Here is a 22,386-nt window from a genome sequence, read left to right on the forward strand (position 1 = left end):
TCTTAACCATTTCTTGATTTCCATCATTTTTTATTGAAATTAAAATACATATTTTCCAGTATACAGTTGGACTTAAATGTTTGATGAAATTTCTGTGCTTTTTTTTTTTTTTTAGAATGTTAGCTTTCCTAGGGTTAAGTGTTGCATGAACCTAGGATGATTATGTTCGTAAACCCCACATTAAATAAAATATTTACTTATTTTTAAAATATATTTTTATTGATTTCAGAGAGAGGAAGGGAGAGAATGAGAGGGATAAAAACAATAATTATCAGAATCCTTCATCTGCTCCCTACCAGGGATTGAGCCCCCAACCCAGGCATGTGCCCTGCTCAGGAACAGAACCGTCACCTCCTGGTTCATAGTCCAATACCCAACCACTGAGACATTCCAGCCAGGCTAAATTCAAATATTTTTGTGGCAATACTTATGTAGTAGTATACTATACAATTACAAACACTATATTTACATATGCCTTTTTTGTAGTTCACTTTTTGAATGTGGGACATATGTTTTATTCAAATTGATTTGTTACATTGGACAGCATTTTAAAATTATAAATGTGGTCCAGAAAGCCTTCTTTGGGCTTAGGTAGTAGTATTTTTAACATCATTAGTGTTTTATCCATCTGTATCCAGAGTGCCATAGAACTAAATGACAACTTATTTAATGCTCAAAGAACTATAATGCATTTCAGAATATATGTAGAATTTACGTGTTCACAACTGACATGATGGTTTTGAGAAAGTGAAGAGTGAGTTAAAAGTGAGTTAAAGTTAAAATCATCCATAACATTGGTGTCAAGATTTCTCAGAGTCGATGTAGATAAAAAACTAAAAGTTTTCACACATGATGTTAATAATCTATTAAAAATACTCTAGGACCATTAGCAGAACTCACAGGTAGGGAACAGTAGGATTGCAAGCCCCTCAAAGCTTTTCTTCAAGATGAGGATCATATACAAGCATACCTCGTTTTATTACACTTCAGAAGTGTTGCACTTTTTTTCCCACTGATATCAAGACCCCCACCAGAAAAAGATCACGACTCACTTTATAGTGTTACTCACTTCATTATGGTGGTCTAGAACCAAACCCACAATATCTCCCAAGATATGCCTATGTGTGGAATTTGTATCTAATGATAATACTTTTCCACTTTCAAATTTCTTATCTATAGGTGTGTTCGATGTATTTTACATGCTATTTTGTGTGAGTGTATATGTGTGTAGTAAATACAGTGGATCAGAGAAGGAGATGTGTGATAATTGTAGAATTCACATATCATTCAGTATTTACTTCTGTTAAGCATTTTTTATTCCTTATCTAACAATTGAAAATATACTAATTTGATAACTTGATCTTTCATGGTTACCATGCAATATTTTTCTTCTAGACTTTTGTTTTTTAATGTTTGTTTAGCCATGCTGTTCTTAGACTAGTTTGAGAACTTAAAAAAAAAGATTTTCTAGTGGAAGATACAGTAACTGCCCTAGCTAGGTAGCTTAGTTGATTGGAGCATAATCCTGATAGGCCAAGGTTGTGGGTTCAATCCCTGGTCAGGACACATACAAGAGGCAACCAGTTAATGCATAAATAAGTGGAATAACAAATCCATCATTCTCTCCCTCTCCCTCCTCTCTCTATTTAAATCAATTAATAAATTTTAAAAAATTAAAAGATACAGTTAACTAACCCATATTCCTATATTTGGTGTGCCTGAGGTTTATTTGTTGGAGTTTTACTGAGTAGGAATGAATGTGTTTTGTTTGTTTGTATGTTCTTTGTTTTTTTTAGTATAATAGATCAAAATTCAGGAACTGCTAAGAAGACATAGTAAGATGGAGAGAGACAGACAAAAACGAGGTGTTTTTATTCCTTGAATTTTACAAACAGTGTGATTTGTCTGTTGGTCACAAGTTTAGATTGTGTAATGTTTTTCTATATTTTGTATTTTTAAATGTATATTACCAGTAGTGGATAATATTTATTTATACTTTTAATATGCCAGTCCTGCTTAAGTAGCTCTCACTGATGCTATAATAGACTCTTGCCATGGCCATTTTATGTATGAGAACACTGAGTTCTTTGAGATGTTAAGTAACTTGAAAGCAATGGCTTCACATTCAGGCAGTCTAACTGCAGAGAATATATTAGTACCTAATACTGTATAACTGTTCTAGAATGTTGGAGGTATTATCAAATGCTAATGTTTAATGGTTTAAATTTTTTTTCCTTCAGATTATCTGATACAATGGCAACTGCACGTGGGAGAACAAAGAAAAAAGCATCTTTTGATCATTCTCCAGATAGCCTTCCTTTGAGGAGTTCCGGTAGGCAGGTATTACTCATTTGTTCATTCTGTGCACCTGTTTTGAGCACACAGAATTATTTTGATTGGCACCAAAGAATTATAAATGAAAAGATTATAAACTTGTAGTCTAGTTGAAAAATTCACCCCATAACAGTCACAGTAAAGGATGATGAAGAGACAGACTGTAGAAAAAAAGCATCCTGGCAGGGGGAACTGCAAAGATACCGACATAGGATTTGAATGGACATGGAGGTGTTCAGAGAACTGCAGCTGTGTAGTTGCCTCCAGGATGTGAGCTGTAGTCAGATCATGCTTGGTGGGAATTTGACATCAGTTTGTAGCTGTTTGGGTGCTGTTGATGGTTTACTTAATGCCATCTTTTTCTGTAGGGCTTTATTTTCCCCCACTAAAGAAAAAACTGGAATGATGTAATTATTGTCCTAGGTTTTATTTATTTATTTATTTATTATTATTATTTTTTTAATATGCAATTCTGAGAGGGTATAACTGTTCTAAGAAAGTAACTTTTATTTTGATTGATACAGCTTTTTCCAAAAAAGGCTTGCATCCATTTCAGTTCTCTACTTAGAGACCCATTGTTAACACGCTGGTTCTGTATTTCAGGCAAGTTAGTGAATTATTTGCACAGAACCATCTCAAGGAAATTCCTATATTGTTAGCCCCTAACCTTCTGCCAGGGTGTTGTTAATCTACAAGTTTAGAACTCCCAACATGGAGGTCACATTCACCCTTGGCCACTCTGGTGAAATCTTAACCCCAGCTGGTTCTTTCTTAGGCAAAGAAAAAAGCATCAGAGATGATGGATGAGGATGAGGACGGTGGGTCGGAGAAGAAGTACAGGAAATGTGAAAAGGCAGGCTGTACTGCAACGTGTCCCGTGTGCTTTGCGAGTACTTCTGAAAGGTTTGTTTAGATAACATGTCTTCGCCTCGTATTCCTGCCTGTGAGAGCGTTCTTTGTGGGAACATCATCCTCAAAGATAGTTTTACTAAAGATAGATACAAATACTGTAAGTCATCTAATAATAGAGACATTGCCCGAACATTCTGTACATACCGCACCCTCCTATATGATCCTCCTGTAGACATAGCCATATCAGCTCTGCACAGTGGCCAATCAGTGTCCTCCGATCCCACCGACCGTAGCTGAGCTACTTTTGTGAGTTGAGAGTGGAATAGGGTCAGGGATGGGGACACAGCAGAGAGAACTGTGAGCTTCCTGTAGACCAGCAGGTGTTGCAATTTTTGCTCACATTCTCTAGGCTTCCATCCTCCCTCACATAATGTACCTCTTTTTCCAGCAGACATAAACAGGTCTCATGGAGGCTCTGGGGCTAATGGCACTTCCCATTTTTATTGGGATGACACAAGCTTGCCTTTTACTCCCAGAGAAGAATCTTCAAGGCTTAAGATTCAGTAAAACTTGGAACACAAATCCCATTTTTTTAATCACAAAGCATGGTGGTGGTAGTCTTCACTGTGGCATTAGATTTCATTCTTTTACTACATTATTGGCTGTTGGACAGGTCCTCTTTGCCAGATTGCCTGCTCAAGGGTTCTATTCCAGCTGGCCAGATTCATTCAGTACTCAGTATTGGGACAGATGTTCTTACTAGAGACCACACCTCTCTCCTTCACCCACGTGCAGCTTGCAGCAAGCACAGTGATATCCCCTGTTTTGTGTCATAAAACTCTATCCCTGCTCCAGAGAGTCTTGATAAAGCTCTTAAGTCTCAGGCCCTTGGTGTACAACCAGCTAGGTTAGGTCCTCTGGTCTAAATCCTTGTGTCCTCACCATGTGTTATCACCTGTCAATCATCCATTCCACTTCCCCTGTTATTACCTACTGGTTGTGAGGATTGTAAAGAGAGAATGCAACATGGGCTCATAGGAAATGCTTGATACATGTTTGTTTTTTAAAGTGAAGGAGATAGGGTTGGTTGGGAGGGAAGGGAGAAATCTATTTTGGTGAAACAGAGGGAAAACTTTATTATTGTTATTTTTGCTAAAAGAAAGGAGGCAAATGAAAAAAAAAAGGGAGAAATATTATTTATTACCAAAGCTGCATGTTTTTTCTATTTTCAGATGTGCCAAGAATGGCTACACCTCCCGATGGTATCACCTCTCCTGTGGGGAGCATTTCTGTAATGAATGCTTTGACCATTACTACAGAAGGTCTGTGCTCTCATCCTCGGAGGTTTCTGTAGTGGAGGGGGTCAGATGGTTAAGGCTGAGCCCACAGGCTTTCTGAATTATTCCACTGTTGCATCCATGCTTCCATTGACTACAACTTGCCAACTTTTATGCTGTAGTTGGCATGTGTGCATGCTTACATGTGTGCACATTCAAGGTTTAAAACTATCTGCTTTAATGAGACAGTTATTCTCTTTAGTCTGCAAGATCGGAAAGCTCTAGGAGCTGTTTTTCTATTCTGTGACAGTGCCTAGGGGGACGAATGGCAAGATTTGGGGAAGGTACTGACAAGTAGGGGGAGCTTGGACAGACAGATAGCAGCTGTCCCTTCCTAATAGTTTTAGATTTTAAAACCGATAGGAATGCACCTTACCTGACAGGCTCTTTTATGGGGACCATACTAACTTCCCCCTCTTCATAATATGACTAAGTCCTTTACATAAGATTTTCTAATCTGCCTTCTGTTTTGAAAACCCTATTGACTTAGCTTGATATATTTATTTTTATTATTTTTCAGCCATAAGGATGGATATGATAAATATACTACATGGAAAAAAATATGGACTAGCAATGGAAAAACCGAACCCAGTCCCAAAGCTTTCATGGCAGATCAGCAACTCCCCTACTGGGTAAAAAGCACTTGTGCACCTAAATGCAAGAAGAATGGATAAAAACACTGATTTGGGGGGAATTTTTCTTTTACTACGTTTATTGTTTTATGTCTGTTGAAGCAAATCACATTTTTTATTTTTGTAGGAAACTTCAACATATATAGTATGAAAAAGAAACTAAGGACTTATCACCAGCTGGTGGTAATCATTGTTAAGCTTACATATCTCTCACCTTTTCTTCTGTTAATTGTCTAAGGGAATCTTTAAAGACAATTTCATGCTTTATATTTAAATTCCAATAAGGTATAACATTTTACTTTTAATATAATTTTGTTAACTTTTAGCTTGTTTATTAATTTAACTTTATATTATTTTTCTATTTAACCATTCTTTGAAAATAGATTGTAGTGTTGCATATATTAGATAAATATCCTATCCATATAGTAATAAAAACCTAAGCAACCATTATGGCAGAATGACAGGAATGACCAGTCACTGTGATGCGCACTGACCACCAGGGTCAGATGCTCAGTGCAGGAGCTGCCCCCCAGTGGTCAGTGTGCTCCCACAGCAGATGTGCTGCTCAACCAGAAGCCCGGCTCATGGCTGGCGAGCACAGTGGCAGTAGCAGGAGCCTTTCCCACCTACAAGGAGCAGTGAGCTGAGCGGTAAGGAGTGAGGAGTCCCGAACTTTAAGAGGATGTCCGACTGCTGGCTTAGGCCTGATCCCCACAGGGAGTGGGGCTAAGCTGGCAGGCAGATATCTTCCAAGGGCTCCCAGACTGCAAAGGGTACAAGCCGAACTGAGGGACCCCCTTTGAGTGCATGAATTTCGTGTACCGGGCCTTTAGTCATTTAACAAATGATTTGCCAAATTTTTAATATCATAGGTAAATTCGAGCTTCTCTTGCACACTTAAAAATTAATTTTAAAAAAATGAAATTTACACAATATAAAATTAACTATTGTAAGGTATACCATTCAGTAGCGTTTACTACACTGACAGTGTTCTGCTCCCACCACCTTTATCTAATTTCAAAGTATTGTCATCATTCACAAAGCAAACGATGGCAGTCACCTCTCACTTTTCTATCCCCTAGTACCTTGCAGACATTAAGTTGATTTCTGTCTTTATGAATTTACCTATATGATGATTCATTTAAAGGAATCATGTAGTATGTGGCTTAACATATCTGGCTTCAACTAACCATAATGTTTTTGAGGTTCATCCATGTCTTAGTATCTGTCAGTTCCTTGTTCTTTTTATGAGTGAATAATATTCCATTATATAAATTTGCCAAATTTAATTTACGCAGTCATCTGTTCATGAACAGTTGGGTTGCTTTTATGTTTTAGTTATCCAAAAGTGCTGCTATGAATATTTATGTACAAATATTTTAACATCTGTTTTCAATTATTTTCAATACATATCTAGGAATAAAATTGTTGGGTCACATTCTGTGTTTACCTTTTTCGGGGTCTACCAAACTGTTTTCCTTAGCAACTGCTGCAGCATCTTTCATTCCCATCAGCAATGGATAAGGATTTAAATTTTTCCACATCCTCAACAATTTATGTCTCCCCATCTTTTTTGGTTCTAGCTATTCTATTGGGTATAAAGTAGTATCTGTTGATTTTGATTTGCATTTTCCTAATGACTAAAGTGTTTTTTCATGCCCTTGTTGGCCATTTCTGTATCTTCTTTGGAGAGATATCTGTTCAAATCTTTGCTCATTTTTAAATTGGGTTGTTTGTCTTTTGTTGAGTTGTAAGAGTTTTTTATTCTGGATACTAAACCCTTATCAGCTATTAGGTTTGCAAATATTTGCTCCTATAGGTTATCTTTTCACTTTCTTGATAGTGTCCTTTGATGCACATAAGTTTTTAATTTTGAAGTTTAGTTTATCTATTTTTTCTTTTGTTGCATATGCTTTTGGTATTATATCTACTAGTAAGAATCCATTGCCAAATCTGAGGTCATGAAGATTGACTCCCCTAATTTTCCCTCTAAGAGTTCTATCATTTTAGCCCTTACAATATGGTGTTTGATTCATTATGAGTTAATTTTTGGATATGTGTGAAATAAGAATCCAATTTCATTCTTTTGCATATGGATATCTGCATGATTTAAAAAAAAATAAACTTTTTATTTTGGAATAATTTTAAAATTACAAAAGAGTTGCAAGAATAATACTGAGAATTCCCATATATTCTCTACTAGTTTCTATCATCTATCACACCATGGTTGTTTGTCAAACTAAGAAATTAACATTAATACAGTACCAATAACTGTATTATGGACTTTTTATGGGGTTCATCAGTTTTTTCAGTAGTGTCTTTTACTGTTCCAGGATCCTTTTCAAGATACCACATTGCATTTAGTGGATAGTTTCTGACTCACTGTAACTAAATTTAACACTGATTATTTCCTTAAGTTAAAGCTGGAAGACCTTTCTGACAATAGTATTTGTCACATTCTGTTGTACTTTTTTGGTGCTTGAGCTAGTATTGAATCAGAAATTATGGGGTAAAAGTGTGTTATTTGGGTGATGGTCATGCAAGGGAGAGGAAAAGTACTTAGAAGTGCTAGAAGGTTGATCAAATCATGTGGCGAAGATGGCAGAGTAAGTGGTGGAGGAGAGAAATGCAGGCTCAAGATTAGCCAACTGATTGACCTTGGCATATTACTTTCCATTTAGGTTCAGTGCACAAAACCCGAGTGTGGAAAATGGAGGCAACTTACCAAGGAAATCCAGCTTACTCCACAGATAGCAAAGACCTACCGCTGTGGTTTGAAACCAAACACTGCTGCTAAGGTACGATCTCTGTTGGTTTTCCTTTTGAGTTCTTTGCTAGGTTAATTTAGTTGTTCGTAAATAGTAATGGTATGTATTTCTTGTGTACTGTATTGCTCATTGTATCAGTATTGTATTGGTCCACTTAACATATAACAGAACACCAACTACAATGGCTTACCCAATGGAGGGTTTTATTTTCTCTCATTATGAGCAGTTTGAAAACAGGCTCTCCAGGGTTGGTGTAGTTGCCCAAAGAAGTCTTGTCGTTTCTAGTTCTGCCACAAGATGGTTGCTGCACCATCAGCCATTCTTTCCAAATTCTAAGCAGTAAAGATGCGACTCTCCCTCTTTTATTGGGAGCTTTCCTGAGAGTTCCAACAATAGATTTCTGTTTATGTCTCATTGGATGGAATAAGATCATGCAGCTACTCTCACCAGCAGTAGAGACAAAGGAAGGAAATCCTATATAATAAAAGGCTAATGTGCAAATTGTCCCCTGAAGAGTTCTACCAACCTGGAGTTTCACTGCTTGCTATGATGTGCGCTGACCACCAGGGGGAAGCTTGGAATGAAGGAAGGCTCCAGCCTGCAGTTGAGGAAGGAAGGCCCCAGCCAGCAGCCAGGAGAAGGAAGGCCCTGGCCAGCAGCTGGAAGGACTTACCCATTCACAAATTTCATACACCAGGCCTCTAGTCCTATATAATGAAAACCTAATAATCAAATTGACTGAACGGCAGAACGACCTGTGGAATGACCAGTTGCTATGACGTGCACTGACCACCAGGGGCAGATGCTCAATGTAGGAGCTGTCCTCTGGTGGTCAGTGCATTCCCATGTGGGGAGCACCGCTCAGCCAGAAGCTGGGGTCATGGCTGGTGAATGCAGTGGCAATGGCAGGAGCTTTTCCCGCCTCCACTGCAAGGTGGGCAGTAAGGAGCGAGGGGTCGCAGACTGCAAGAGCCCCTGGACTGCAAGAGTGTGCAGGCCGGGCTGAGGTATCCTCCCTCCCCCACAGTGCATGAATTTCATGCAATGGGCCTCTGGTATTTTATAATTGAGCAAGTTGTAATATTAAACAAAACCAGGATCCTTGTACTAAGGAAAAAGGGATGACTAAATATGTTTGGACAATTAGGGATCTGCCGTTGGTAGTATAATATGCTTTTTTTTACATTTTAAAAACTTAGTAGTTTTTAAAGTGTGTGATTGCTTTAATGGGTTAAAGCCATGGTTGGCAAACTGCGGCTCGCGAGCCACATGCGGCTCTTTGTCCCCTTGAGTGTGCCTCTTCCACAAAATACCATGGCTTGGGGGAGTCTATTTTGAAGAATTGGCGTTAGAAGAAGTTTAAGTTTAAAAAAATTGGCTCTCAAAAGAAATTTCACTCATTGTACTGTTGATGTTTGGCTCTGTTGACTAATGAGTTTGCTGACCACTGGATTAAAACATTAATTTATACAAATGTCCCTGATTCCTTCAAAACATTAAAAAATGTTAGAAGTCATAATCTTGGGATTGAAAAACTTTTTTTTTTAAATTGAGATATAATTCACAATTTTAAAGTATACAATTCCATGGTTTTACTTTTTTTTTTTTTTTTTAATCATCTTTTTCTCTTTCTTTCTCTTGCCTTACTGGACTGGTCAGGACCACCAGTACCGTGAATAGAAGTTGGAGAGTAGACATCCTTGTTTTACTCCTGACCTAGGAGGAATGTGTTCAGTATTTTATCATTATGTATAATGCTGGCTTGGCTGTAGCTTTTCACAAATGCCTTTTATCAGATCAGAGACGTTCCTTTTTGTTCTTAGCCTGCTGATAATTTGGTATTATGATGTTGGACTTTGTCAAACACTTTCTCTACATCTATTATGATGACCATGTGGTTTTTCTCCTTTCATCTGTGAATGTGGTGAATTTACACCAATTCTGGAATGTTGATACTACCTCACATTCCTGGGGAAAAAAAAATCTCATTTGTTCTTAATGTAGTATCCTTTTTAATGAATTGTTGAATTCAGTTTGTTAATATTTTGTTAAGGATATTTGCATCTGTGTTCATGATGACAATTTTCTTTTCTTGTAATGTTGTTCTTGTCTGTGATCTGCTGGCTCCATAAAATGAATTCAGAAGCATATCCCTCTTCTCTGCTTTGTTAAAGAGTTTGGGTAATGTTGATATTATTTCTTCTTTAGCATTTGGTATAATTCACTAGTGAAGTAATTTGGGTCAGTTTTCTTTGTGAGAAGTTTTAAAATTATAAACTCAGTTTCTTTAACAGATATAGAACAATGTAGGTGGTTTTATTCTACCCGTTTTAGAATGTGTATGTGTTTTTCCAAGAAATATGCCTATTTCATCTGCATTGTCAAATTTGTTAACTTAAGGTTGTTTGCACTGTTCCCTTATTCTCCATTTAATGTCAGCAAGCTCTGTGGTGATATCCTTGTTTTTATTTTGGATGTTGGTAATTTGGGAGTGAAGGATGGTAAGCACAGATCTAAGCCTGGGACCAGGGTCCCAGAATGAACAAATCTTGTTCTGAAACCTTTCAGTTTAGCCTTTTAATTGATTTTTGAGCGCAGTCTTCAGAGTGGAAGGCCTCTCTGAGGGACAGAAGAGAAAACAATGGGAAGGGCTGACACTGAGGCGGTGGGTAATTCATTTTCCAGGCTGAGTGCACTGCTGGGAATTGGGGTTCGAGTAATGAAGGTACATGAGCTTGTGTGGCAAAGGGGAAGCTGATTGAAATAATGTCATGGCTGCACTGAATTTAACCAGGCCCTGTGTCCAAGATTACTTCTCAAGCCAAAAGTAGACTCAGTGGCATTTCATTATGATGTTTAAAAGAAGAGTTCAACCAAGAGCAGTAAAAGATAGCAGACTATTTTAATAGATATTACTAGTCTTTGGGCCATTTTTATTCAACCTATTTCTGAAGTTTCTAAATAGTTATTCTAACAATTAAAAATATTTTTGGATGATTTGCTTACTCATATATGTTATTAAATACTGGATATAATTTTACATAAAAAGTTTATATTAAAATCATTTGTATTGTGCTTTGACTAGCTTTAGTTTAATTATCATTTGGAATTATACATAATCCCTCCTTTCTTTTACCTGCTGACAACAGAATGGAAATCTTTAACTTCATCTCTACAAATTGTTCAGATGGCCCATGCCCCTTTTTTTGTTTATTTGACTTTTTGGGGGGATGGTAATTGTCCTTTTCCATTTATTTTTTATTTTAATTTTAATTTAAGTAGTTTTTGAAAAGTCTAAAGTCTTCTTTAGAATGAGGTTATTTTTGACCAATTACATATGTTCATTACTGAAAAAAGTCAAACAATATAGAAAAGGACAAAGATGATAACAAAAGAAAACACATGCAATATCATCATGCAATAACCATACTAAATGAGATTTACTTAACAGTATTCGTGTATTTCAAGCAAAAGACCTGGCTGAGAAATAAATTCCCATGTCAAGAAATAGTACTTACTATGCATGCTCATTTTATGTAAAATGATTGCGTACAGCAAAATTTAAAACCAGACAAAGAAGCCAAAGTGAAATAAGAAGTTGTTGAACATAGGATAATTATTTCTCCATCTCCAGAAATAGTAGTTTCTAAAAGCTTCCTAAAAGGTTATGGATATATATGATGAGAAGGGTAGGAGGTTAGAATCACTTTGCTTTAGTTGCTTGTTTCAATTTTAGATATTAATTGACACCCTGCCATGAAAGTGGGAAAAGCAAATTATGTCACACTTTAGCCCACCTCCCCTTTTCCTTGCTCCAAATTTCTGTTAGTGTTTCGTGTTTTAGTTTAGTGTACTCTGTCAGAATAAACATATCATTTATTTTCCATAACCATCATCCCTCCATTGCTTACTCTTGCTTCTATATTTACGGGGTTTAAAATACTCCCCACAGTTTTTCTCACCACAGTTCCTTCTGTCCCAAGTTCTTCATTTTGATTTCATCATGTAGTTGAATGTATTTTAACATCAATAACTTTTTTTTCCCCAGGAGGACTGAGAGGCCTCAGATTCCTTAAGCTTTTGAAAACTTAATTGCCTTTTCTCTCCTTCCAAACCCTCTTAAAGTTGAAGGCTTCACGGTCTTCTTAAATTCCAGCTCCTAAGTAGAGTATCATGTTTTGCACTCCCCTCACCCCCTTCCATCCCCAAATTGTCATTTGAGAGCTAATGCTCCAGTCTGTTACTGTCTGTAGCCTGAAGTTTTGCAATATTTATTTAAATGGTGTTTATTGATTGAGAGTCCCTTTGGTTTTCAGCTCGGAAAAGTCTGGAAAGGTTTATTTGCAAACCAACATTAAAAAGAATGGTAGCAAACTCTCACACTGTTTCGGAGCATGCTCTTTTCGTTTAATGTGTCTGATAGATGTTGCCATCTCAGGACCTGAAGACCTCTTTCTCTCCTGTATAATACTATTCTGAGCGGATGTTTCATGATGAATGGTTAACATGGTTGAGAGCATTTAAGTCACTTAAATGTTTGTTGTTAGCAGTGCTTGATGAATAACTTTATATCTTTGCCATTTTTCAGTATATTTGTAGGGTAATTTCCTAGTTATAACATTTCTGTGTCAAAGAGGACATACCATTGTTTTAATATGAAATAATTCTTAGAACCCAAAAGAGGATTTGTAATTTGTGCCTAAGAAGCAAAGAATTAAAGCAGACACTCACGTGTCCAACAGCTTTAGAAGCTGAGCGTTGTTACCAAAGCCTCTGTCACTTCCTGCGTGCCCGTCCCGTCCTTCACTGCCAGGACACAGTGTTCCGAACTTTGTATTTGTTATTCCTCAGCTTTTTGTTACATATTTACAAAACCCCGACTACTTTCCGGACTGGCTGTAAATTGTATCACATTGTTTGTATTCTGCAGCTCGCTGTTTTCACTCCATGCAGAGGTTTTTCACGTGCATCCATGTTGATGCCAGAGCTCTGAGCTCCTCGCTTCCCCTGCTGTATAGTATTGCGGTGTGTGACTGTGCCACGATATGTCTGTTTTCCTGTTCACGGGCTTGACTGTGCTCCTGTGAGCATTCATGCATGCCTCTCTGGGGCACAGGCAAAGTTTCTCCAGAGTGTATTCCAAGGGCCAGATCTGCGGGGCTAGATGGAATGCCAATCCTCAGTCTGTGTAGGTAACTTTTTACTTGAAATACACAAACAGAAGATGCATGTAGCTCTGAATGTTCACAAAGTCCCCATTTAGCCAGCTTCTAGTAGAGAAATGGAACATTTACCAGCCCCTCAGAGTCGGTCAGCACCCCCTTTTACTCACAGCCTCCACCCCTCGCTCCCCCACTTGCTATTCTGACTTAAAACACTACAGATGTTTTGCCTGCTTTTGAACTTCATGTTAATGGGATCACACAGTGTTTTCTCTGGGGTCTGGCTGCTTTCTCGAACCGTTGTGTTTGTCAGGTGCATCCGTGCTATAGGATGTGGTTATAGTTTGTTCGTTCTCATCATCAGAAAGTGGCCATTGTTTGACTATGACACCGTTTATCCGTTCTACTCTTGATGGGCTTCTGGATTGTGTTTAGCTTTTTTCTGTTACAAACAATCCTCCTTTGGACATTTTCTACTTCTGTTGGTGCATATGTATGAGGGCCTTTCTGGAAAATATAACAAAGGTTAGGTTGCTGGACATACAGTATGTACATCTTCAGTTATACAAGATAATGCCAAATTATGGTTCATTTAAAAGTTTCATATTTTGTCTTGTTGCTCTCCAGAGTCATTCTTTCTTTAAAAAAATATATATTTTTAATGATTTCAGAGAGAGGAATGGAGAGGGACATAGAAACATCAACGATGAAAGAGAATTGGCTGCCTTTTGCACGCCCCCCACTGGGGATCGAGTCCACAACCCGGGCATGTGAACTGATGGGGATTCGAACCTTGACCTCCTGGTTCATAGGTCAACACTCAACCACTGGGCTACCCTGGCGGGGCAAGAGTCATTATTTCTTTTGCTTTCCACCTGGATGTTCCTGTGAGAGTAGCTGCCCTCCCCACACCTCCATGCATTCAGTGGTTCATCACACTTTTTCCTTAGCCATTCTAAAAGGTGAAAAGGTTTATCTTCTTGAAGGTAAATGGATACTGAAGACTATATTTTATAAGTAAAGCTAATTAACATTTGTTTTTTTTTTTCCTTTCAGCCCGAGAATCCAGACCATTGTTCCCTCCCAGAGGATCTAGTGAGTATTTCTACATGTTCTAGGTTGAACTTCATTGCATCTCCAATGATAAGTACTATATGTAATTGACAGTAACAGTTTTAATCTAACATGATAATGATATGATGAAAATGCTAGCAATAGTGGTATTATAGATGATCCTCCCTAACTTAAAAAAGTTATATTGCTTTGCATTAAAAGGAAATAAAGAGGAAGAAACTGCTACCTTGCTTTACGATAAAGATCAGGCTTGTTATACTTTTTCTTCATGGGTGACTTTACAACTCTGAATCCTTCCAAGAAAAGAACAGGGGTCTAAAGTCTGATGCTCTTGGCCCAGATTCAGCTGTGAGAATGATCTTGTATATTCAGATCTTGATGTAACTGCTTTGTCCTGGCACTGCGTGGAGCTTCCAGCTCTCGAAGCCTCACACATTTCATTCTTTAAAAAAAAAAAATAAAAGATAAATATATATATATGTGTGTGTGTGTGTGTGTGTGTGTGTGTGTGTGTGTATGTGTGTGTGTGTGTGTGTATATATATATATATATATATATATATATATATATATATATATATTTTTTTTTTTTTTTTTAATTGATTTTAGAGAGGAAGGGAGAGAGATATAAACATCAATGATGAGAGAGAATCATTGATTGGCTGACTCCTGCATGCCTTCTACCGGGACTCGAGCCTGCAACCCTGGGCATGTGCTCTTGACTAGAATCAAACCTGGGACCCTTTGGTCCTCAGGCCGAAGCTCTGTGCACTGAGCCAAACCAGCTAGGGCCACACTTCATTTCCTATGGAGCTTTGCTGGCACAATCCATGGGCTGCATACTCAGAGCCAACGGCTCTTTCATAGAATGCCTTTTTAAGACTCTGCGTTTTTAAAAATTCTGAGATTCTGGTGTGTTTTTTTTTTTTGCATTTCAGTAGTTCAGGATTGTTAACTTGCAGTTTTTCTAGATTTCTGAATCTTAAGGACTATGGTTGATTTTCAGGCAATGGAAGAATTGACATCTAGAAAATCTACTTTAAAACCATTCTGTTATATAAAGGGGTGTGTGAAACACACACATACACACATTTTTTAAATAATTAGTTGTTCCCTAAAACATTGCTAAGGTAAACCAGTGGCCCAGATAATATGGGATTAGGATAGACAGGATGAGATTATAGAAAGGAAGGAAAAGTAAACACAGTACCTTATGAATCTGACCCCTAACATTAGACCATTGAGCATGCAGAAGAATTTGAGCTTCGGGCAGATGCCATATTCTTGGAATACATGAACTTTTGAAAGTTTGAAAGACGCCCTTGATGTTCATCTGCCAGTCATTTGTTTTTGAGCTTCATTAATGAGGGGTCAGGAGCAGGCTTCTAGCCATATCGCCTATCTACCCTTTTTCTGTTTCTATGGATTCTAGGGTCACTTTAAAGCAATTTATCAATTTTTTGAGTGCCTATATTAGTTTCCTAGGGCTGCCATAACAAATTACCACAAACTGGGTGGCTCAAAGCAACAGGAGTTTATTGTCTCATAACTCCAAAGTCTGTATGTCTGCAATCAAGGTATTAACAGGGCTGTGCTCCCCCTGAAGGCTCTAAGGGGAGGGAATCCTTCCTGCTTCTTCCGGCTTCTAGTGTTGCCAGCAATTGTTAGCATTTCTTGGATTATAGACGCATCACTCCAATCTCTGCCTCCGTCATCACATGACCCTCTCCCTGTGTGTCTTCTGGCTCTCTGTCTCTTCTCTTCTTCTAAGGATGCTAGTCAAAGTGAATCTAAGGCTCCAGTATGACAAGGTCTGCAAGACTTTGTTTCCAAAAATGGTTACATTCTGAGGTTCTGGGGAATACTATTTAACTTAGGATAGTGGGCATTTTATTACATTAATAGACTTGACTTTATCAAGTACAAGTTCTTCATTGGTATGTGTATTCAAGATGACAGTGGAATTTTTTTAATGGTATATGGACAAAATTAGAGCCTGGTGTCCAGGAATGGCGAATGTGTTGAGCAAACACACTTTGAATAACAAGATCAAATGCTAGTTTATTGGGCACTGTTTTCGTTTCTCATTGTTCCAACGCAGAGGTTTGGAGCACCCTCACATGGGCTTCTATGGGGAGCAAAACTGGGGGGAGTTAATAGGATGGCAGGCGCTCTCTGCTGGGTCCTGACTCAATATACCAACATAGCTGCAAGACCCAGGAAGTATAAGAGAATGGAAGAGCTTGGGGTGAATGTTTTATAAGTCACCTACATTCTGCCCTCTCTGTGGTGTATTTGGAGTGTCTGAATCCTCAGTTTTCTCTGTCCTTGGCGCTCTGCTCAGAAGGGGGCCCATAGAGGCAGCCCTGGTGTGTTGAGGAAGGGACTGAAGCTTCCCTTCTTTTGGGTACAGCTCTGCGCTCAGGAACCAAGCCCAAAACAGGCCTTGAGAACAAAAATTGTACACAGAAATGCCTTTGGGGAAAGGCACGCACAGTGAATGTGTGAAGAAGCTGGGGTGATTTATAAGGAGTGTTGGGGCTTATAGTCAACTGAAAATGGATCGTCCCAGATTCGGACTCTGTGATCTGAAGGGCAAACAAAATGCATCTTCAATCTGGATTAACTCTGTGGACCCTGCGTTCACAAACCCCTGCTTGATGGCAGCTGGCATTTGCTGGGAGCCTAGAAAACTAACATCAGAGGGGCTCTGAGCACATGGTTCTCCTGTACCAGATTCTTAGAATTCTTGGGGCATGTATTCAGGCTCACTTTTAGAAAAGGCTGTCTACCATAGGATGTGTGGAGTTTGCTTTCCAAGCCAACCAGATTTTCTTGTTATTGCAAGGGTTCGTCATCATGGAGATGCTTTGATCCAATGATTCCATATGTTAAACCGACTCTGGAATGTGATCACACATTTAAAGACCAAAAATAGCTTTTACTTGTTCAGTCCTACATTTAGCATCTATTTCAATGGTTGTAGTGTACTTTTCCCCTCTGAAAATATTTTTGTAGCCTCTGGCAAAAAGTGGTAATGCTTGGCTACTTCTTAGGTGAATTATTATTTTTTTCTGCCCAGTTTTTCTATTTAAATTATCTTTAGGTTCTAGTAAGAAGGGGCGGGGGTGGGGGGAGTTGAAGATAAAGTGGTTACTGAATAGAAAGTTGTCATGTCACACTTAAACTGGCGTGTTGTCCGTGGGTGCAGCTTCAAGACTGATCTGGAGATGGTGGGTTTGGCGAGGAGGGGAGGGAGAGACGAGGAGAGGAGGGAGAGACGGGGAGGCTGTTGCTGTGTATCTGAAACAACTCTGCCTTGGAAACATGGCTCTGCAGGTATCGCCGGCCACTCTTGTTTCTGAACCTGAGTGCGCTGAGCTCTGGTGTAGGATTGCTGAGTGGGAGAAGGCAGACTAGAGGGGTTACGGGTGAATACTGTGGAGACAGTCATCTGTCCTTGGCTGAATCTGCATGTCCATTTCCTGTCTGCCATTGTCCCTCTTCGTCTTGCTCTGCCCATTCCAGAGAGTGTCGGAAGTTTCCAACCATTGGTGGTACTCCATGCTCATTCTACCTCCTTTGCTGAAAGACAGCGTGGCAGCACCCCTGCTCTCTGCCTACTACCCTGACTGCGTTGGCATGAGCCCCTCCTGCACCAGCACACACCGCGCAGCCAGCGAAGCCAGCCCCGGGAAGCTGGAGCACTCCAAGGCGGTCCCCTCTGTGCTGGGTGAGAGCTGGTCCTGGCACTCTCTGCTTTCCCCCTCCCCCCTCCTTCCTCCCCCCAGTCCCTGGAAATGCGTGGGTGAGCGGAATGGAAAAGACTTAGTGTGCTATAAAGTACCTCATTATATCATAGATTTGGTTATGCTGTGGACGTCCTATCATTTGTGTATATTGTGCAGTTAATTTTTCCCTCAGTTGATTGGAAAGCCTATAACACTTGTTCCGGAATTGTTGTCTACAGAGTTTAATGAGTATGTATTTGAAAGCTGGATAAGTTGATGATAATGCAAACTCTAACATGCCAGAAGAAATATTTTGACTATCTTAGCATCCTTCTTTTTATTCTGAGTCTTTCTACTTCTAATGATGTCACTGAGGATTTCAGCAGAATGATTCACTCTGGAAAAAAATCTTTAGGTCAGGACAGGGATGCTTGTTGGTCATGACTTTAAAATTCCACATTGGAATTCTTTGTGTACAAGCAAGAATTCTAGATTTTCTGCTCGGAACACTTCTTTAATGTTTTAATTACCAACTTCATTTTTGATGATGTGACTAGATTATGACATTGTGGCTCTGTCTTAAGGTTTTTAACTTATAACACTGGGTCCTCTAAAAATGTAGCTGTGGTCGAAATGAAAGCAGAAGAGAAACAATCCCAGTGTTAGTTTAAGGAACTAAACTAACAGGCACTCAAATTAGTGGGTTTGGATATTTATGAAGGATAATTTGGCAGTGTGAACAAAAATTTTTATCCTACGAATGTATCCAACTAAATTATCAAAGTAAATTATAATGGAAGTCCAAAGGTTTTGGTGCAAAGAAATTTGTGTGGAATTGCTTATAATAGTTAAATTGGATGAAGTTTCAATGCTCAGCATTAGTGGAATGGTTAAATGATAAGAAAATATTATGTCCATTAAAGTCCTAGTTAATGACATGGAAAACTATTCTTGATGTCATACATTAAGAAAAAAAAAAAAAAAACAAGTTAGAAAATATTATAAAGTAGCATTTTTCCTGGCTTTGTAAAAACAAATTTCTATAATATTAAAATTTTCCATTCAGAGAAATAGCACTGGTAGTCTGTAAACCCCCCTCAAGAATTATCAGGAGTTAGTGATTGCTATTTCCCCTATGAACCTGTTCAACTTATAATCAGAAAAATTCCAATAAAAGTTTAAAATATTTTTCCATGGGGAGTTGGAGTTCAGTAGGTACAGAGTGAGTTTTGCAAGTTGTAAAGTTTTGGAATCTATTGTATAACAATATGAATATACTTAACACTACTGAACTGTATACCTAAACATGGTTAAGATGGTAAATTTTATAGTATGTGGGTGTTTTTTTTTTTTTTACCACAATCACAGCTTTTAAAGATTTGTCCATACCATCGAAATTAAATTTGTGAAGAAGGGGAAAACATGTGTTTAATTTCCACATATGTTGTCTAACTGGAGGGAGGAAGCAGAAACACAGCAGGAGAGACTGTGGAGCTGGACTTGGCTGTCCTTGTTGGCTTGATATTGCGCTTTAACTCACCCGCATGTGGAGGTGACAGCGTGGAGCATTTGCCTGTTTGTGCTTCTGTCAGTCCCAGGCATGAACCGGTACTTCCAGCCTTTCTACCAGCCCAACGAGTGCGGCAAAGCCCTGTGCGTGAGGCCGGATGTGATGGAGCTGGACGAGCTCTACGAGTTCCCCGAGTACTCCCGAGACCCCACCATGTACCTGGCCCTGCGGAACCTCATCCTGGCCCTGTGGTACACCAACTGCAAAGTAAGTGCAGGGCATGGGAGCGCTCGGCAGGCGACAGGGACTTCCCGTGGAAGAGAGGAGCCACGCCGCCCATGGACAGAGCCTTTCCACCAGGGTTTCTCCGCCTCAGCAGCGTGGGAAGTTTTGGGGGGAGAGCCTTTGTGTGAGGGGTTGTCCTGTGCATTATAGTGTGTTTAGTTGCATCCTTGGCCTCTTTGCCTCCTAGATGCCAGAGCACTCCCAATTGTGACAACCTGCCAATGGGGGCAAAGTCTTTCCTCCCTGAGAACTGCCACTTTAGATTGTGTGTTATTGGAATCTTAACTCTCTAGTGAGTGAGTGTGAGGTGCAAAGTTTGGTTCAAACAGTTCTGATGGTTATGCCAGGAGAAAAGGTGAAAGAAACACGAAAGACTGGATTAAACCGTTGAGGGCAGGATTCATATTCACCTTGTTATCCTCAAACAACCTTTGCTCTCTGTTGGGACTGAATAAATGTTAGGGGCTTTATACATACAGTACCAGCCTTGAAAGGGGTGGAGATAAATTTTTGGTGTGTGTGGTATGTGTGGTGGAAATACAAGTTTAAAAAAAAAAATCAAGCCTTTCTGACCTCAGTGTTTTTCTGACTTATTAATTTCTTCTGCAACTATCAAGTGGCTTCTCAGTGCCGATCATTTTGGAAAGCCACCAAGAAAGATATGCCAGCTCCACCCTAGTATTTCACTGGATTAGACTCCAGTATGAGGTGACCTGATTTAGTAATGGGTGTTAACGCCACTTATACAAATTATACCCTGGTGAGTAGACTGGGCAAGGTAGAATTAATTATTCATTTCATCCCCAACAGGTTTGATACAGATGCTCAATAAATATTTGCTGAACTGAATAAAATTGTGCTCAGAATTTCCTGTGAATAATTACAAAGATACACTTTTTAGAAACAGCATCAGATTAATTTTTCTTCATATTAAAAAATTTTGAATTTTAACTTATACTGGGGATGAGTCATACAGAAAAAAACCCTGAACTTGTCAGCCTGGATCCATTAAAAATTTTAAAATGTATTTTTATTGATTTCAGAGAGGGAGAGAGGGATAGAAACATCAACGATGAGAGAGAATCATTGATTGGCTGCCTCCTGCATGCCCCACACTGGGGATGGAGCCCACAACCCAGGCATGTGCCCTGATAGAAAATTGAACTGAGACCTCCTGGTTCATAGGTCAGTGCTCAATTACCAAGCCATGCTGGCCGGACCCATTTTCATTTTAATGAGAAGAGTATTTACAGTGGCCTTTGTTACATGGTTTATATATTGTATATATTTAATACTCCAGTGGTAAAACACAAATGTTTGCAATGGAAGAATCAAAGACTTTGAAAGGATTGTTTTTAAATTTCATAAATACAAACAGTTTGTCTTCTGAAGCAATGAAGGTCAATGTTGTGTTATTTTTGACTCCTTCAAGTGTGTAGTCATCTTCCTGTATTTCAGGTTCTGGTGGAGCTGGGGCCTGGGGACAAGTACGGGAGAGGCCAAGGGTAGGGACCCCCACGCCCACCTCCAGTGCCCATTCTAGCTTCACACCCGGCCCAGGCCGCATTACTCTGGGATCTTTGAAGTGGACCAAGGCCTTGCTGGGCCAAGCAGAGAAAGGCAGTGATATCTTTTTTTTTTTTTTTTTTTTCTCAAGTTCCTCCATCAGCCCCCCCTCATCCATGATAAGAATCCAACTTTTCCTGCTGCCAGTGCACAGAGCAGCCTGGGTTTCAACAGTGGCCTTTGTTGCGTTGTTTATTGAGTCAGGAATATATTTGTTATGTAGTCTGCCCCCACACTCTCTGTAGCAGTCACTCTTAGCAAAGGGAAACTTATGTGATAAGATACAATTTGTGGTATCTGCCTTTTGTCCCTTCACCAGGCAAGCCTCCCTTTGATCTATCTTATTTCTTCATGATAAATAATGAACTTCAATGACTTTGAGAGTTTCTTTTTTTTTTTTTTAATCCTCACCCAAGGAGTGAAGATACTTTTTAGAGAGAATGGAAAGGAGGGTTGGGGGAAAGGGAGAAATATTGATTTGACCCAGACACATCGATTGGTTGCCTCCCACACACTCCCCAACCAGGGGCAGGGATCGGACCAGCAACCCAGTAATGTGCCCTTGATCAGGAATCGAACCCACTACCCTCTGGTGCCCAGACCAATGCTCTACGCACTGAGCCACGCCAGCCAGGACCCTGATAGTTTCTTTTTATTGTGATAAAATACACACAACATAATATTTACTATTTAAACAATTCTAAAATGTATATTTCAGTGGCAGTAAGTACATATGCAATGTTGTTTAGCCATGCCCACTATCTAGTTCCAGAAATTTTTCATTATCCATAGAGGCACCCCACAGTCCATTCCTCCCTTCGCCTAGCATTCATCCACTTTCTGTCTCTATGGATTTGTCTATACGTGACTTTTTGTATAAATGGAATCTTACAACATGAGGCCTTCTGCAATGAGCTTCTTTACCTAGCATAATGTTTTAAATGTATTGTAGTATGGATCAGTACTTCAGTGTTTTTTATGGCTAAGTAATATTCCCTTTGTGGGTAGACCACATTTCTCTGTTCAGCTCTTGATGAACATTTTTGTGGCTCTTTGAACAGTGCTACTTTGAACATCTGTTTTCCATTCCTGTGGGTATATACCTGGGAGTGGAATTGCTGGGTCATGTGGTAATT

General features: G+C 39.2%; 1 protein-coding gene across 5 annotated transcripts in view; it reads left to right on the forward strand.

Annotated features, from left to right (window-relative positions):
* The window catches only part of KDM1B (lysine demethylase 1B), a 49,549-nt gene that overhangs the window by 2,313 nt on the left and 24,850 nt on the right, over positions 1-22,386 (forward strand). For all 5 annotated transcript variants that reach the window (XM_084872771.1, XM_084872772.1, XM_084872774.1 and 2 more), the window contains 8 exons: positions 2,241-2,340; positions 3,110-3,237; positions 4,419-4,508; positions 5,044-5,155; positions 7,837-7,953; positions 14,142-14,180; positions 17,687-17,891; positions 19,482-19,666. In XM_084872771.1, coding sequence (XP_084728897.1) covers positions 2,254-2,340; positions 3,110-3,237; positions 4,419-4,508; positions 5,044-5,155; positions 7,837-7,953; positions 14,142-14,180; positions 17,687-17,891; positions 19,482-19,666 — 963 coding nt within the window. In that variant the 5' untranslated portion in view covers positions 2,241-2,253. The remainder of the gene's footprint in view (positions 1-2,240; positions 2,341-3,109; positions 3,238-4,418; positions 4,509-5,043; positions 5,156-7,836; positions 7,954-14,141; positions 14,181-17,686; positions 17,892-19,481; positions 19,667-22,386) is intronic.

This window comes from Pipistrellus hanaki (assembly GCF_964339955.1).
Source record: "Pipistrellus hanaki genome assembly, chromosome: 2".
NCBI classification, from domain to species: Eukaryota; Metazoa; Chordata; class Mammalia; order Chiroptera; family Vespertilionidae; genus Pipistrellus; species Pipistrellus hanaki.